We start from the raw sequence: 18,483 nt of genomic DNA, 5'->3' as shown, positions 1-18,483 counted from the left end.
GGTTGATGGGTATTTGTTTATTTAAATACTCCTTCATTATCATTTCTCTACTGAATTCCAGCTATTTCTGCCCACTCTGCAAACCTGGGCCATGTGCTGATGAAATGGGTTTCCTCATCTGCAGAGAATACACCATACTTGGTCAGGATGATAGTCCCCTTATGAGTGTACTCATTTCATTCTGTACTTCATTCCTTTCCTTAAAGATTTCTGTTAGGTATAGGAAAAACCATCTCATTGTTTTTGTCGTATTTAATCTATATCTTTGCAGTATTTGCCACACTTTAGAACCTGGTGTGTAAGAGTTGCTAACATGAAGCTAGTTGATTATATAGTCAATACAGTTAGTTAATATAGTCAGTGTAGTTGCTAGGAACTGTGGGAAGATACACAGTCAGATGGAGAGAATTAGAAGAACTAGCCTTAATTTAAGGAGTTGCAGGTGACTAAGCTTCGTCAGGACCTGAGGACCAAGACAGGTACTAGGAACAGGAGTGGCCCTGGGGCCGAGAAGGCTGTCAGGGCAAAGGCTGAGACAGAGTAGGTCCCCGGTTAGCACGGTGGGTGTACATCTGCCTGAAGGAAGACCAAAGAGCAGATCGTAAAAACATGAAAAAGCCTTAGGGGGCCTATGAACATTTCTGAAGAATGTGAGAATAAGCATTTATTTTGTCATTGTATACAGTTAATACTACTTTTGTATACAAAAGTATACAGTTGTATACAGTTAATACTACTTTTAAAAACAAAAATTGATTGTACATTTTAAATTCTTACAATTGACGGTATAGAGTTATGATTGAATTTCAGAACACCTACAATGGCAGGAGGCCTATTTTCAATAGACAGAGATTACTTCCAGGAGATTGGAACATACGATGCTGGAATGGATATCTGGGGAGGAGAAAACCTAGAGATTTCCTTTAGGGTAAGTTCCCTTTGAAAAAAAAGATCTTTTATTTAACCTCAAATATAGGTGCACTTTAATTACTCATGTCATGTATCTTTAAATAAAAAATAAAAATTGAATTTTTTTTTTTTTTTAAATTTTTATTTATTTCTAGGAGAGAGAGAGATAGACAGCGTGAACAAGGGTGGGTCAGAGAGAGAGGGAGACACAGACTCTGAAACAGGCTCCAGGCTCTGAGCTGGCAGTCAGCACAGAGCCCGACGCGGGGCTCGAACCCACGAACTGCGAGATCATGACCCAAGCGAAAGTCGGACGTTTAACCAACTAAGCCACCCAGGCGCCCCAAAAAATAAAAATTGAATTTAACAAGAGTTTCATCAGACTCCAGAACCTCAGTTCATAAAAAGTTAGATGTTAATATTAAGAGTTCCTTATAAACTGTATTTTAAGCAAATAATTCAGTTAAGTTAATAGTTAAGCTATAAAACTTACACAAGATCCCCTAGTTGTTTTGAATTTCTGTTACTTACAAGGAACTAATTCAAGCTCTAAAAATAAAAAACAATATGTTGTTTCTATATGCTACTATGGTACGTAACTGCCAGAAATGTAATTTTACTTTCTGTAACATGCTTTGTCCTTCTGTCGTGAAAATTGTTGTCTCTTATATAAAACCTGGTCACTTTACTGGCTTTACATTTTTCAATAAAAAGAAAAAGACAAGAGTTCTAAAATTGCTCTAAGTTAATTTAACCCAGTCAACCTTATGTAAAACTGTTAATGAAGCATTTCACGTTCACTATAATCAATGTGTTTAGTGACATTGTGTATTTCTGAAAATAATTACCATGAGACACCTGGCATATAGTGGTAACCACACTGAACTGCTCTGTAATCTAAACCAGCTACCTCACTTCATTTCGAGCGGATCACTTTGCTCCCGTAGAAAAGGAGAGGTCTGGACTCTAGATCACCTGGGAGATCCTACCCAGCTGTATCACTTTCTGATCTGGAGAGAACTTTAGAGACACTGAATATGTAACAAAATCAAAACTTCTCAAAATCTGTTTAAATTGTAAATCGCAGATTTTTAACTTACAGAAAAATGCATTTCAAAAGGAGCAGAAGGTTAATTTCATTAAACTAAGAATGAGAACTCAAACATGATGATCTTAATTCATGAGAGATCCGGTTTCGATTTCTAGAGTCTGTTGAATGGACAGGCTATGACAGGTTTGGAGAAGGAGGAATAGATAGGACTCTGGCCGAATACTCCACGGTCAAAAGTTTTTTGACCATGAACCATGCATATACGACACACAAAATCTAAACAGTTCATGAAACAGTATGTCCTTGTTAGCAAGTGCTGGTTGCAATGCCTCAAATTTTAACTTAGGATCTTTTTATGAGTCCTGGCCTGCAGTTAGAAAAATATTACTCTAGGGGCACCTTGGTGGCTCAGTCAGCTAAGCATCTGACTCTTGATTTCACCTCAAGTCGTGATCCCATGGATAGTGAGTTCGAGCCCTGCATCCTGCTCCATGCAGTCGGAGTGGAGTCCGCTTGGGATCCTCCGTCTCCTTCTCTCTCTGTCCCTCCCCAGCTCATACCTGCACATGCATATGTATGCGTTCTTTTTTTCGAAATAAACTTAAAAAAAATATTACTCTAGACTTCATATCTTTTCTGCATTTAGCGTTTAACATATCTTTTCTGAATTTAACCTTCAACTTCTGGTTTGATCAGAACCAAAAGTTATACAATAGTATCCTTCTGAGAAAGTAGAGCTTTGTGACTGTAGCCATGATTCTGTGAAGTTTTAACTGTAAACATCCATAGATGTGAATAGTTTTTTAAATTTTTTTAATGTTTTATTTATTTCTGAGAATAGCGTGAGCAGTGGAGGGTCAGAGAGAGAGGGGGACACAGAATCTGAAGCAGGCTCCAGGCTCTGAGCTGTCAGCACAGAGCCCAACGCAGGGCTCAAGCCCACAAGCTGTGAGATCATGACCTGAGCCAAAGTCGGAGGCTTAACCGACTGAGCCACCCAGGTGAACCTGAACAGTTTTTTAAAAACCATCAGGGTCTTATGTGGTCTTCTTTGCTATTGTTTCCAGATTTGGCAGTGTGGAGGAACGCTGGAGATTGTTACCTGCTCACACGTCGGACATGTATTTCGGAAAGCCACACCTTACACGTTTCCTGGAGGCACAGGACAAATTATTAATAAAAATAACAGGCGACTTGCAGAAGTGTGGATGGATGAGTTCAAGAATTTCTTCTATATAATTTCTCCAGGTTAGCATTACTTTGCATTAGAAGTACAGGAGTAGAACTTTCTTGTTCCTGATCTTAATGCATCTGTAAGGTAAGAAGAGGTAGAAAAGCCTTGAGGAGAGGCAGAACACCAGCCTCAAAGGGCTGTTGTAAGGAATAAAGGAAATCTCACGCAGTGTACCGTGCTTAGCAAAGTGCCTAAAATAGTAACACAATGAGTTATCCAGGTCAGTATTCCACCCGTTACTGTTAGCCCAGGTGTCTATTTTTAACCTAATTATGATGTATAACATTTACATGAAAATTGGAGTCTCTCTGGGCCAGTGTGGAGCACTGTAGCATACCTCAAGGGACTTCTCTCCAGGAACTTCTCTGCTATTCAGAGTTTTGTGGGAACAGTTGTTCCTTCAGCTCTAAGTCTTCCTGACATTGTTGCCATTCCAGCCTCCCTTGTAATTACCCGTAAGACTGTCCAGTCAGCTTGCACAGGTCCGAGACTTGTGGGCGAGAAACCTGACTGGAAACAGTTGCTTTGCTTCATACTTGGGCAAAATAGATCTTGATTCTTGTTTTTGCCTGAACATATATATTCAAGTTTTCTGATCCTGTAATAACTTATGTTTGTGTGTAATATTACTAGTATTGTATTTCATTCTGACAATGAAAATCTAATTTTTCTTTGAAAAAAACAGATTTCCTTGTTTTCTGTTTTAAACAGTGGATTCATGGTATATCACCTTTTTTTTTTTGGTGATGTCACATCACCAAAATGATCCCACTTTTCTCATTTGCCTGGCTTGTTAATAAGTGCATTATTTAAATAGAAATATGTTAACTAATAGAACATGAATAATTCAGAGTCAATTATTTCTTTCAACAGGTGTTACAAAGGTAGATTATGGAGATATATCATCAAGACTTGGCCTAAGACACAAACTACAATGCAAACCTTTCTCTTGGTACCTAGAGAATATTTATCCTGATTCACAGATACCACGTCACTATTTCTCTTTGGGAGAGGTAAAATATATATATCCTGTATGGTTATTATGTTCTCATTTATCAAAAAAGATAGAGCTTAAACATCCAACAAAGGAATCCCTTCATATTAAAATTAAATAACTTCAAGTATGAGACAATTCTTATTAGCACAGTCTACCTCATAACTTGAAGTCTTATTAATTTTTCATGTTATATATTATTAAAATAATAATGTTCCACCCCTAACCTTTCAAAGGTTGACTCTTGCTTCAATATATTAGTGTCTTCAGTAGACTTCTTATTTTAACAAAATATCCCATGAAGTTGAAAGCATATATCCTGGTGTTAATTAGCCTGAATGAAAATTTAGTGAACATCAAAGTAAAGATAAATTGTAAAGAAAGAACAAGGAAAGTTGAGAGACCATATATAATAGAATTCACAGCAGCAAATGATGTGTGTGGCCAGGGCCAGAGCCAGGCCCCATCCCAGGATTCAGTCTCCTGATACTTGGGAAAAGTAACCCGACTACATAGGAGGTTGTCCCTTCTTCAGCCACTTCATTCATTCAGTAAATATTTGAGTACCTACCATGTGATAGGTACTATTTTACATACAAGGAATACAGCAGTGAATAAAGTCTCCGCACTTGCAAATCTTACAGTCTGTGGAAGAAGCCAGGCTTTTAAAGTATACAGTATGGCAGGCGGTGCTAAGGGCAAAGGGGAAGGAGAATGACTGGTGGGCCTGGGTAGCGGTACTGTTTATGTTCAGGTAGTTGAAAAAGGCCCCTCATATAAGAGTTTTTGATTTTTGAGCAGAAATTTAGAGGAAGTGAATGAGCAGGCCATTTGAACTCCTGGGGAAAGTGTTCTGGGTGCAGGGAAAAATAGGTACAAGGGCCCTAAGACAAGAGTGCACTTGGTGTGTTCCAGAAACAGCAGAGAGGACAGTTGTCTGGAATGGAGTGAACAGGGGCTAGGAGAATAGTAGAAGATGAGGTTGAGACACTGAAGGTCACGTCACATGGAGCTGGTAGGCCACAGTAAGCACTTTGGGTTTTATTCTGAGTAAGATGAGAAGCCAGAGAGAGACAAGCAAACTTTCACTGGGAAAAGTTCAGATAGTGTGTGGGAACAAGAGTAGAGCTGGGGTATTACTGAAAGGAAAGGGGTAATGAAGGACTATGGTAAGATGTTAGCCTGAGAAACTGGGGCAGAGAAGTTGGCATTGAGATGGGAAGGCTGGTGGAGAAGGTAATAGGCAATCAGCAGTGTAGTTTGGGACATGTTAAATTAGGTCCAGGTCAAGATACAGGGTAAGTACTTGCATTTACAAATCTGTAGTTTGGATGAGAGATTGGGGATGGAGATCTAAAGTTAGGAGTTGTCAATATATAGGTAGTTTTTAAAACCATAAAACTGTATGAGATCACCTTGGGAGGAGTGAGTGTAGACTGAGAAGAGGGGAGGATTAAGGACAAAGCAATAGAAAACTCCACAATTTAGAAATTTTCAAACAAGAAGGAATTAGCCAAAAAGTTTAAGAAAGAGTGACCATTGAAATAAGAGAATCAAGACTGTGTGTCCCAGAGACTATGTGAAGGATGTGTTTGAAGAAAGAGGAAGTGGTTGGGGCACCTGGGTGGCTCAGATGATTGAGAGTTCAGCTCTTGGTTTCTACTCAGGTCATGATCTCACGGTTTGCAAGTTCAAGTCCCAAGTCAGGCTCTGTGCTGACTACATGGTGCCTGCTTGGAATTCTGCCCCCCCCCCCGGCCCCCCTTTCATAATAAATACATCAACTTAAAGAAAAAGAAAGAGGAAGTGGTTGACTGCTGAGTAAGACTAGTACAGAGAACTGACCACTGGACTGGTAAGGGAGAAGTTGTCAGTGGGCTCCATCTCGCTGTGTCAACAGGGTTCCCATGGAGGTTGGTAGGGACAAAATCCCCAATGGGTTCAAGGAAGAAGAGGAAGTGGAGATCATGAGTCTGGGCAAGTCTTGCAAGAAATTTTGTTGTAAAGGAGAGCAGAGAAATAAGTAGCTGAAGGGGAATATGGAGCTAAAGAAAGTTTTTTTTCTGTGTTTTGCTAAGCTGGAACTGCTGATGCAAATGACTAAAAGACAGAATGTGAAGATGCCAGAAAAGAGCACTGATGGCAGGAGTCACGTGTAGTAGGTGGTCATGGTGGGGCAAGATGAGAAGGCAGGGTGTCTGTTGAAGTAGGAAGGAAGTGGAGGGAGTGGGGGCAAGTGCAGGGTCAGTCGTGATTGGAGGGTAGAGGTGGGTAGTCTGTGGTGGGAGTGTGACAAAGTTCTCTGATTCTTCCATGTCCTCATTCAACACAACATTATCAGTTGAGAGTGTAGAGAGGGTATTGGTGGTGTTAGGGGCTTGGGGAACGAGGAAGAGATGAACGTAGAAGAGCAGGATATGAGAGAGCAGCAGAATCATCATAGAGGGGAGCCAAGTGGCTGATGGTGGTGAGTTGGAGTGAAACCATCCAGCCTGTGCCAGCATGAGTACAGGCTACCGTTTGTCCTTAGGAGTTACTAAGGCTACTTCAGGGGAGACCTGAGCTCCCTACTTGTGAACTCTGTAGAACTCTAGCAGTTTGTGAAATTCATCCTCAAACAGGAGAGGAGTAGGCTGAGTTTCTTGGTTCATTAATGAGACTCTGTTCCCATTATTGTAACCTCATTCCAGTCCAGAAAGGCCCGGGGATGTACTATGGGAAGATTTATAGCAGTTGTTTCTCTAACTTGCCTTCAGAATAGAGAGAATGAGTTGTGTTTTTTTATCCTTGAACTGACCCAATTTTGGATAACACCTAGGCATTGTTAGCTGGGCCAGAATCCAGGCATATTACAAAGAGCCACTTGTCTAACCCACAGTAGATGATTGCCAAGGCAAGTTTGTTCTTTACCTGCCTCTTGCCAGCTGGCATTCTGTAAAAGGAACAGATTTTACCCTCTGTGGCTTACTTGTCACACTGCCTTTTCAGCTAAGCAGATGCTCTTAAGCTTGTTTGCCCTTAGTATCTGGCCACACTAGGCAGATTAAAACTCTGACTTCTGGGGCTGGGGTTGTTCTCAAACACCCACCCCAGTGCAGCTGGGAGTCTCATGCTGGGACCATAGCTCCACCTGTGTGAGCTTTCCTATGCTAGAAACTGGAATTTAGCCTGTCAGGGATCTTTTGTCATGCTTCAAAGGGTCTATAGAAGCCTGAAATCATAGGATTTTAGAGTAGAAAGGGGAATGAGAAGGTGTGAATTTAGAGTCTCTGCCTTTACTAAGTCTGACTTCATGGCTCCGATAGGACCTGAAACTGAGTAAAGAGTTTCAGACCTGGAGAGAAATACTCCAGGAGATAAATACTCTAAACAATAACCACAGATAACAAGTCAGACCTTTCACAGTTTAGCCAATCTTACGGACTGACAGATGTCTTCTCCAGGCAGATCTAATAATCCTAAGATTTAGTGAGTATGAACTCTATGTCAAGCCCTGGTCTGAGCGCTTTACAAACATTAACTCATTTTAGCCTTATATCAATACTGTGAGATATAGGTGCTATAATCCCCATTTAACCATAAGTTCAGGCATAAGTAAATGATTTAAACAACATCCTCGGGTCATAACCACAAAATGGAAGAGACAGGATTTGAACATAGGCAGTATGGCTTGAGAATTTGTGCTCTTACCATTCAAACCCATACCCTTTCTCATTTCCAACCAATATTTCTCTTATTGCAGCAAGGGAAAGAGTGAATCCAGATTCCACTATACTGGAATCCAGAAGGTCTTTAACTGCCTGTGTTGTTCTGCCTAGTGGAGGTACCAAGATTCTGGAGAAGACTATAGCAAAAACCAAGAAATGTAGGCTATAGGCTCCTGCCTGCTTCCCAGGAATGGGTGCCCAATAGCAAGAAGTAAAAGAAAAAAATACTCAGTAGCCACTTATGGCTAGGGGCTCCCATATTAGATGGCACCAGTATAGAACATTTCCATCATTACAGGAAGTTCTATTAGTGCTGTTAGCACAAATAGGCAACACAGGAGGTTGTCTCTCTTGCTGTCATTCCACACATTACTCCCTGCCAAGGTGTGAGATGTCCACCTTTGTCCACATTTGCTTGTCAAACCCGACGTTTTAAAAGCTCATAACTACTGTATACCTGTGTAATCTCAAACAGTTTAGGTACTTCCTAAAACAACTTTCGTAGGGATGTTCTTGTATCATATTCCCAAACCGTCCTGTCAGTAGTTATTTTCCTCCTAGGCTAAGGAGGACATCAGGATCATATTTTCAGCAATGATGAAAAGCTCCTTTCTTTTCCTATGCCAAGTCTTTAAGGGTCCCTGATAATTTAGAATCTTAGTTGCCATTAGACATCCTTGATGATTACCAAATATCTTCCCAAACAAGAAGACATCTCTTATTTCTCTTTCCAAGGCAGTCATCAAGATGGAACTTGGAATGTGAGTAAACTGGAAGGAATTGATAGTGTAATGAAGCCACTGAGCATTCTGCCGTCAGCCTACACTGTATATATGTATGTAGTAGAGAGTTTAGATTGACTTAATGTACATATGCATCTGTAGGTATGTTTGTCTTGTTTACCTCTAACTCCTTCTGTTTTCTTTATTCATTGTCCCTTAGATAAGAAATGTGGAAACAAATCAGTGTCTAGATAACATGGCTAGAAAAGAGAATGAAAAAGTTGGAATTTTTAACTGTCATGGTATGGGAGGTAACCAGGTGAGTACTTTAGTAAAGCTTTAAAAGGAATAATTTCTGGGGCGCCTAGTGGCTCAGTCAGTTAAGTGTCCACCTTCAGCTCAGGTCATGTTCTCATAGTCTATGAGCTTGAGCCCTGCATCAGGCTCTGCTGACAGCTCAAAGCCTGGTACCTGCTTCAGATTCTGTATCCCCCTCTCTCTCTGTGCCCCTAACCACCCCCCTCACGCTCTTTCTCTGTCTCTGAAAAATGAATAACAGAAGGAATAATTTTTAGATTTGTTTGAATCTTCTCCTTTTACCTTATGATGTCATTCAGGGAAAAAGTTTCCTACCTATGAAGAAACAATTATAAAGATCTTTAGGAGAAGGGAGCCCTCAGTCTAATGATTGTTTTCAAATAAAATATTTGTAAAAGGTCCCTTGTGAGAACCATATTTACATTGCTTTGCATGAGATTTATTTTGCCCTTTATAGTCGAACAGCCTTTGACAGTCCTTGACAATACACTTAAGTGTATACAGAGAACTAAAGGTCATTTTTTTCTTTCCTGTATGCAAAATTAGTGGTAGCTTTTTCTGAGTCATCTATCCTCCTAATATTATATTAATAAAGTTCAAAAATCATGTATCTTGAGATACTTGTTTTTTCTCTGCCAGATTAGTGGCTAGTTTCTTTAACTAGCCAGTAATATATGGTGTGCTTTTTTATTTTTCAGGTTTTCTCTTATACTGCCAACAAAGAAATTAGAACAGATGACCTTTGCTTGGATGTCTCCAAACTTAATGGCCCAGTCACAATGCTCAAATGCCACCACCTGAAAGGCAACCAGCTTTGGGAGTATGACCCAGTGGTAAGTTATTTAATTGCATAGAGGAATGAAATTATATGTGTTTTGGAGCCAAAAGAATGAATTCTTTATGGCAAAAAGAATGAGTTCTTGTAAAGTTTGAATATGGATCAAATTGTTCTTAAATCTAAAAATCTACAGGTGGGAAAAACAGTATAAGTAAAGTAAACATGTTTTAATTTCCCAGTAATTACTCTTGCCCCCCGTTTCCTGGGTCCTTGTTGCCACTATAGATAGCCAGTCTTCTGTGGTCATGAGCTGGAGCTCTGTAGTCCAGTGTGGGAGAAATGCCGCTAGGAGTAGGCTGTTTACCGAATTAAGCACTTAGGTAAAAGGTGAGCTTTAAATAATGAAATTCTCTGGCTCATAATGATTTTTCTGTGGCATATATAACAAAGCTTTTTATCTTTGCTTTCCTCTGAAACCTCTCCCTCTCCCTGTCACCACACGCTGCGTGCTGCTGTCCTCCTCACACACCGGTGCAGAGGTCACACAGTGCAGCCCCGGTAAGCCTCGCTCCTGCACCTGGTATCTGGCTGACTGTCCCACTTGTGGTTTTGCTTTATAGTTCTGGAACCAGCGCCAGAATCTGCACTAGGTCTTCTCTGGTTCTTTTTCTTCTGCACACAAGCACTGATTTTCTCTCTTCTGTTAGGAAAAACTTTTGCTCCCGCCTTACTTCCTGCACACCATCATGTGTCCTACGTATAACAGCAAATGAGAGGCCGGCACTCATCCCTCTGCTTCTCCATCCACAGCTCCAGCCTCAGCCTGACGCTGTGGAGATAGCATCTCCATAAGGATGCAAAGCCAGGAGCCTTCTGTCTCTTTTTCCTTAACTTCTTTATTAGCATTTTGACTTAATTAGCAGTCACGACTTTGGCTGTCTTTTTTCCCTATATCAGGTCATATACAAACCCTCGTCTACTTTAATCATCAACTCTGCTGTTCCTGGAGCATATCCTGTACTTTCACACTTACATTGAAGATCATACAGTTTCCTCTGCCTCTAACAAATCCTACCCCTTCTTCGGGGCCCAGCTTTGACATCACTTCCATGAATCCGAGCCAGAAACTAGCTCTGTCTCTTCTAGTTATAACCCTCTCTGACCCCTGTAATGCTGTGCTGCTTCGTAGCTCTTCATCTGCCAGTCTTTTCTCCACTATTGCACTGTTATCCCCCAGAGGGCAAAGACCAATACTGGGCCTTCCTTCATGTGTCAAACTGTAGTAAAACTAATATTAAATATACCACTAGCTCAGTTAATATGGCCATTAGAAATGGCCTGGATAATCTGTTCTGGATCTTTCCATACCGCCTGCTACTGCTATTTTGGGTGTAGCTGCCCCAGGCACTGCAGGACGTATGCACCCCTGACTTCAGACAGTAAATGCCACCAGCAGCCCCCAGGTATTATGAGAGCCAGAATATTTTAAAAATCAAAATGCCTCCCACTTCAGTGGGAATTCACTGAAAAGTGACAGTATATGACTGAGGTAATGTAAACCCTGTGATGGTGGCATGAACAAATAGGGGCTTATGCTTCTTAAGTGCGGAGGTAAGTGGCTTCTGATTTAGAGATTCAGTACCACAGTGATGTCAGGGATAGTTTTGCTGCATTTTCCTGGCTTTTCTTTTTGAAAGGCCACAATGGCTGCTGCAGTCCTTACCCTCACATCCCGACCCTAGGGAGAGGAAGGGAAGAGGGGACATTGCACTACCCCTTGTTCTGCTCTTTATCAGGAAGGCTGAAGCTTCTCCTGGACCCTCCTCTGCAGACTCTGCTGTGTCTTATGGGTCAGAACTTCATCCCATGGTGACCTCCCTCCCCTGAACATCTATCTGCACAGGAGGCTGGTTAAACAGGCATTGTTTTTCCAGTCTCTGTGATGGGATGGAGACAGGAAGTGGGAATGGCTGTTCATAGCCTGTGTCTGAGGTCTGCGATCTGCCACACCTGCTATTCCAAAAGCAAACATGTGGTTAGAAGTTTAAGGAGCTGAAGTAGGTTTTAGGGTATTTAGAAAGAATCAGTTGTGAATGTAAAGTTTTAAAACTTCTGGAGCCCTTTTATTGGTATCTTCTCTGAGATAAAACTTTAGTATTACAAGCTGGATTCTATCAGATAAAGTCGAAGTTAGTTCAGTGTTCACAAGATAAAGTTCAGTGTGCACAGTATTTATTAGGGAACACTCTTTGGATTAACACCTGTGAAAAGGAAAAGGACAAGGCAGAATTGGGCAGAGGGAGGAGTCACACCGCGATGCAGGTCCCAGAGGCCGAGCCAACTGCGTAGGGAGCTCCAGGACAGACAGTCGGCCGTGTCCTGCCTCCATCAGTCTAAACCACAGCAATCTGGAAAAATAAAATATTCAGGTCAGTGATTTATAATCTAAATCTAAAATCATGAAACCGTAGGCTCCAAAGGAACCGTAGAAATAAATCCCAGGACCTGTTTTATACGTGTAGAGACACTGCAGCCCAGCATGGAACTTGCGCAGGCTCGCAGGGCAAGTAAAATGAGGTGCCATGCCAGGTCTCAGGTGGGCCTAGAACTTGTGATCTAGGATTCTTTGCGTAATACCATACTGTCTTTGCTTAGATTTATATATTCTTACATCTTTGAGTCTTATTTATACGTCACATTCCATTATGACACTAGGCACTTCTGCTTGGATGCATGTCTCTGTCCTTTCTGGAATAAAATGCAGATTTTGACCTACTTATACTAGAGATTAGGGGCAGGAGCCAGCAAATTACTTTTCCTAGGTTGCAAGTAGACTCTCTGCAATGATAATTATAGCTTTTATCCTCTCCTTCAAAGGTTACAGTTATCTATCTGTCACCTGTTTTATCTAGTTGCCTTAATTAAGCTTTTTCTGTGTGGAGACTACTCAGCACTGACTGGGTCTTCTCTTGAGCACAGTGACGACAGTCCCTGAAAATGAAATGTTCCAGATAAAAGAATTACAATAGAGGGATGAGTAAGAGTCTGATAAATGTGTTAGTAGACATATTTCACACTTCCTTATAGCTGTATACATTTACAGGATAATGCTTAATTCACATTCCTACACAGCTGTTTTGGTGACCAGTGTGCAGTAACAGACACATAAACTAGCCTACACTAATCACTCCCGATACCACTCGTCTGTCCTGACCTTTAGAAATTACTCTAGAAATCATCATGACAGCATCGAGTCTAGAATACAGATAAGTACATAGAAAGTTATATAGCACCATCTGTCAGCCGTTTATTAATGGCTGCTTTAAATCTTACAGTCTCTTAAGATTGAGTCTTCAAAAGGACCTGAATTTTAAGAACATAAGGTTTGGAATCACAGAATTAATTTGAACAGCCTTATCATAGGGAAATGAAGCAATTTTGAAATAGCTTTTGAAAATAGGTTGAGGATCCTAAATTAGGAACCACTAATCTGTTTTTTTGGTTCTTTTTTTTTTTAAGGAAGCTCAAGCAAAAAAGTGAAATTTCTCAGTATTACAGAGCTTGTGCAGAATTGGGACTAGCATTTTGGTCATTTTTCTTTTTAAGTTCATTGTAACCCACCGCACCCCAATGTCTTTCGCCATCACACATAGCTCTTAAGGCGGTCTTAACGTAGACACCTTTTCCTATAAGGGCAGTTTAATACTCGCCAGAAATGATGGTTGAGATGTTTGGGTTTTTTTGGTCACATTCATGTTAAGATTTCTTTTCTGTCACTTCCAGAAATTAACCCTGCAGCATGTGAACAGTAATCAGTGCCTGGATAAAGCCACAGAAGAGGACAGCCAGGTGCCCAGCATAAGAGACTGCAATGGAAGCCGGTCCCAACAGTGGCTTCTTCGAAACGTCACCCTTCCAGAAATATTCTGAGACCAAATTTACAAAAAAAAGAAAAAGAAAAAAAGGATTGACTGGGCTACCTCAGCATACATTTCTGCCACATTCTTAAGTAGCAAAAAAGGACAAGTGCTTTCCTCCTGCGGGGATGTAAGGTTTATCAGCCATTAAAACAGACTCCTCTCGCTCTTCACTAGCTGTGAACCAGCCTTCTTGTCCGAGGACGTGAAACTACAGAGTAGCGAGACTGCGCACACTGATGTTTACACGAAGGGAAGAGTCTTTCATCAAGCATCATTGTCAAGAATATTGAGACAGTGAAGCAGTCAACAAAATGTGCTTTCTGGAGAGCTGCACCTTTCATGGTTTGCTTGCACGTCAGTAACTTCCGCTGAATGTGCTGTCCTAATGAAGAGATTTCTAAGATTTTTTTTTTCTGATTAGGACTGGTAACCAGTATACTAGATATTGATATAAAAATAAGTGAAAAACTGGAACCAGTTTCAGAATCATGAAAACAACATTTTTACAATTTAAGAAAAAACTATATTAAACAGGGTTTAAAGGAAATTAAAACAGAAATATGAGAAGTACAATTTGTTATAGTATAGTATCAAATTTCTATATAGATTTTATACCTCAGTGGGGGAAAATAACGGATTCCAATGACCTTTTGTTTTCATCTGTGATAGTCATGGATGCTTTTTTTTCCTTGGGGTGCTGAAATTGAGCTGGAAAAAAAAAGGCTCTTTGAACGTAGTTTTAATTGCTTTCTTCAGTGTTTTTATTTGGTTTATGGGCTGTTGAAATTGTAATTTTTAATTGCCTTCAAAGAATGAAGATTTAACATACTGTCTGGTCTCACTGAACAGATTAGATCCCAGTTGCTCTTGGGTCAACTGGCTTATCAACTTTCACACACACAAATTTCTTATTAATTAGATTTTGAACTTCTTAACTTGATTCAGCTGATTATGCTCAATACCCAAGATTCATACTACTGTACTACAGATTTGTTTTCACAGCAATAAATCTTCAGTTCTTGATGAGTCCACTCAACAAAAGGCCTGCAGAAGTGATTATTTGGGTATTTGGAGAGGATCCATTTGATGATTTTTTTGAAAACTTTTTTCACTCCATACTCAAATGTGCTTTATTGTCAAGTGCATATTTAGATTAGGTTCTTGACTTGTAATGGTGATCTTTTTTTTTTTTTTAAAATAAAATTTGACTGAAAACGTTTGACATTTTTTTAATGAGTTAATCAAAGAAGTGCAGCTGTTCTTCTGGATTAGTCCTGCATTTCTTCCCTAAATTCCATTTAGATTAAATTGAGTTTTTCTCTGGTTTTTAATACCACAGCATAACTTCAGAATCGATTAAAACTGGAGTATAACAATTAGTGTTTTAACTTCACAGAATATCTCATTATGACATTTCCCCTGATATGTAAAGCAGTCCATTGGCAAAAGCGCTTGTATTTTCTTTCTTATTTGTAAGAATATATTTAGTGATATTCTTTTCTTTATCATAGACTCTCACTGCAGGCAGTGCTATTTCTTGTGCCTAAGAATGTTTCTGAAAGTTGCATCACTAATGCTACTTGCCGAGTTGAGTGTAGAGAGTTTTTCATCTCCTATTCAAGTTAATCAGCATCAAGCACATATGGATGCTTTAGGGTTAGACTGTAGTACAGAATGAATACATTTTGTCCCCAGGAAATTTGCAGTGAAGCAGGTGCTGGATGGGTGGTTTTGGTTTTTTGTTTTGTTTCCTACTCCATGAGCTCTGTTTATTCTGTCTTCAGTAGGCCTAATGTTTGAATAAACCAGATGTCTAATAAATTATTTTCATGCTCAGAATTTCAGGTTTTTGTACTCTAGTATAGCTTGGCCTTATTCCTTATTGTAAGAAAGCTTCAATAGCAATGTGATTCAAGGTTTTGTTTTGTTTTTTAAGAGGGGGATTTGAGTGATTTATTTCATGGGTACTTTTAGAACCTGATAGATAATCCCATTGCCTTTATTTTTCTAATTAAAGAATTCCTAAATACTTTGAAAATATAAACTATTACTAAATAGTTGTGCCTTACATTGGTTTTATTTGAAGTTAAAATGGATCCCTATTCATTACAGCTATTTGTAGATCAGGCGGTATGCTAATCACTCTAAGTCAAATTGGGAAGAAAAGAATGAATCAGAAAGCAAAGGATGAGAAGAGGAGATTATTATTTGACCAATGCAGAATTCACCAATATAACAAGAATAATCAGTCTCTCAAATTTATTCACCTTCCTCCCATCCCAATCCATTTTAAAGTCATTCCAATTGGCATCCTGAAAAAATAAATGAAGCGCAGCAGGTAGGCCATGTCCTTATTTCCCTATTCTACATTTAGGTGAGAAACAGAAGTTCCTCTGTAAAGATCTGGTGCTCACCCATCTTTCAGGAAGCACACCAAGAGTAAATTGAACTCAGAATTACATGTTCTTTTAAGGAGAAAGAAAATCAGAAAGTAGTGTTTCTCAGGTGGTAACAAAGAATGAACCATTTTTTTTTTTACTCTGGAAAATGAGATTTGTTTTCAGTTATGTAAAACTTCTCCCATTCTGACTTCCTGAAGATCAAGAGGAATTTGCTTGATCTGCCAGAACTAATAATTTTGCAGGAAATGAGGCAAAACTGAGTTGTATTGACTATACACTAGCAACAATTAAAAATTAAATTTTAAAATCTTACCATCTGTGATCATATCAAATAACTCAAATATCTAGAATGTTAACAAGAGATATGTGAGACTTCTACCCTGAAAACTACAAAATTGCTGAACTATGGAACACTGCAGTAAATGTTTGTTTATGAATTGAAAGGCTGCATAATGTCAAGATCTATATCCCACAAATCAATTTCTAGAAATTCAAATTTCAATGAAAAAATTGAACTTGTAGAAATATGCAGATATATATGGAAATCCAACAAACCCAGAACAACCCAGTTAATCTTGAAGGAGGGGGCAAATGTTGGAAGATTTAACACTACTCAATTTCATGACTTGCTTTAAAATTATAATAATTAAGAGAGTGGTAGTAGGGTTAGGACTAATCAGTGGATAGAAGAGAATCAAGAAGTGGACTTGTACATGCATATGGTCATTGGCTTTTCAACAAAAAAACACAACTCAACTCCATAGGGAAACTTTCTGAATATTGATGCTTTCACACAGTGCACAATGTTTTCAACATGGACCACAGCACCTAAATGTGAAGGACAAAACAATAAATCTTATTGAAGAAAACAGTATCTTCATGACTCTTGGGATAGGCAACGATATCTTAGGACACAAAATAAACTCCATAAAAGAAAACTGATAAATTTCACCAAAATTACATCCTTCTCATCAAAAAGATACTAAAGTCAAAAACCATGCTGCAGCCGAGGACAAAACAGCTGCAGGGCACATAACAAAGGATTTGTATGCAGAAAAACAGCTTTTAAAAGCCACTGCAAAAGCGACACAATACAAAAGTTAATAAGTGACTTGAATACACACTTCACAGAAGCTATCCAAGCACACAGCATAGGGAAGGGTGTTCACCATCAGCCATGAGGGAAGGAAGAATGAAACCACCAGGAAATAACCATGGCACACTTGCCAAAAGGGTGGTAAGGTACAGAAACTGGCAGAAGTGTAAGTTGGTAAAAAAAAAAAAAAAGTGTAAGTTGGTATAATCACCTGGGGAAACAGCTTCCCAGTTTCTTACAAATGTAAATAAACACATTCCTACTCTGATTCCACTTTAGGGATAAAACCCAAGAGAAATGAAGGATATGCCCACATTAAGATGCGTACAAGAATATTCAAAGCAGATTTAAAATAACCCTCAAACTGGAAACTCCCCCAATATCAATCAACAAGATAATGGATAATCAAATAGTTACTGAAAAGCTAGTCTACACTGATAGAATAAGGATAAATAGAAAAAATATTGAACAGAATGCTAGACATAGTAAATTTATATCAATCTCAAGAATAGGCCAAACAAACCTAAGGTGCTTACCTTTGGGTGAGTATAGACTTGAAAGTAGGGTAAGAAAACTTTCTGGAAGGATGGAAGTAATCTATAAATTGATTTAGATAGTGGCAAATTAGATCATGTAAAGTTTTATTACTGAGCTATATACTTTGGATATATGCATTTTGCCATCTGTAAATTATGCCTCAAAAAAGTGCTGGGAGAAAGTAGAATATTTACCCTGCTGACATCAAGTTTTTTTCTAAAAAGCCTTCCACTGCTACAAAATACCCAAAGACTGGCTAAATTGCAATAAACATACTAAACTGGACTCACAATATGGGAAAATCCCTAAGGTCCAGGGGGGAAAAAGATACACAAGCCACAGAAGTAATGGCTAGATATGAAAGCCTTTCCTCTCCTAAGAACATAATAGAATAACCAGAGTTTGGGGGAATGATTGCTCTTAAGCCTTGGGCCTGAACAAAATTGGGGAATTAAACTAAAGATCCCTACATACAACTGGAAAATTCAGAGAATTCTATCTACAAGTAAAAGGATGCAAGGGAAGTCGGCCTTGTAAAGGAAACCAGAGGGTAAAATATGACAGATTCTGCCTTTTTTCTAGGTAGTAAATGGTGACAAGAATGATGCCACCACTGTGATCATAAGTCCTACTTTGTAGATTTTGTTTTTAAGTAATCTCTACACCCAACATGGGGCTTGAACTCAACCCCAAGATCAAGAGTGGCACGCTCCACCAGCTGAACCAGCCAGGCACCCCAAGGCCTGCTTTATAAATAGATCAAGAGTTTAAAACCACAGTTACGAAGTCTGCAGATCTAGAGAATAAAGTGAATC

General features: G+C 39.4%; 1 protein-coding gene across 1 annotated transcript in view; it reads left to right on the top strand.

The window, feature by feature from the left end:
- GALNT1 (polypeptide N-acetylgalactosaminyltransferase 1) overlaps positions 1–13,680 on the top strand; it is a 73,398-nt gene extending 59,718 nt beyond the window's left edge. Inside the window, exons 7-12 of the mRNA XM_039238954.1 lie at positions 811–928; positions 3,028–3,208; positions 4,068–4,207; positions 8,838–8,936; positions 9,634–9,768; positions 13,497–13,680. Coding sequence (XP_039094885.1) covers positions 811–928; positions 3,028–3,208; positions 4,068–4,207; positions 8,838–8,936; positions 9,634–9,768; positions 13,497–13,643 — 820 coding nt within the window. The 3' untranslated portion in view covers positions 13,644–13,680. The remainder of the gene's footprint in view (positions 1–810; positions 929–3,027; positions 3,209–4,067; positions 4,208–8,837; positions 8,937–9,633; positions 9,769–13,496) is intronic.
- Positions 13,681–18,483: the final 4,803 nt, after the last annotated feature.

This window comes from Hyaena hyaena, unplaced genomic scaffold (genome assembly GCF_003009895.1).
Source record: "Hyaena hyaena isolate Hyena2069 unplaced genomic scaffold, ASM300989v1 scaffold_150, whole genome shotgun sequence".
NCBI classification, from domain to species: domain Eukaryota; kingdom Metazoa; phylum Chordata; class Mammalia; order Carnivora; family Hyaenidae; genus Hyaena; species Hyaena hyaena.
This window is presented reverse-complemented; position numbering and strand designations above follow the sequence as displayed.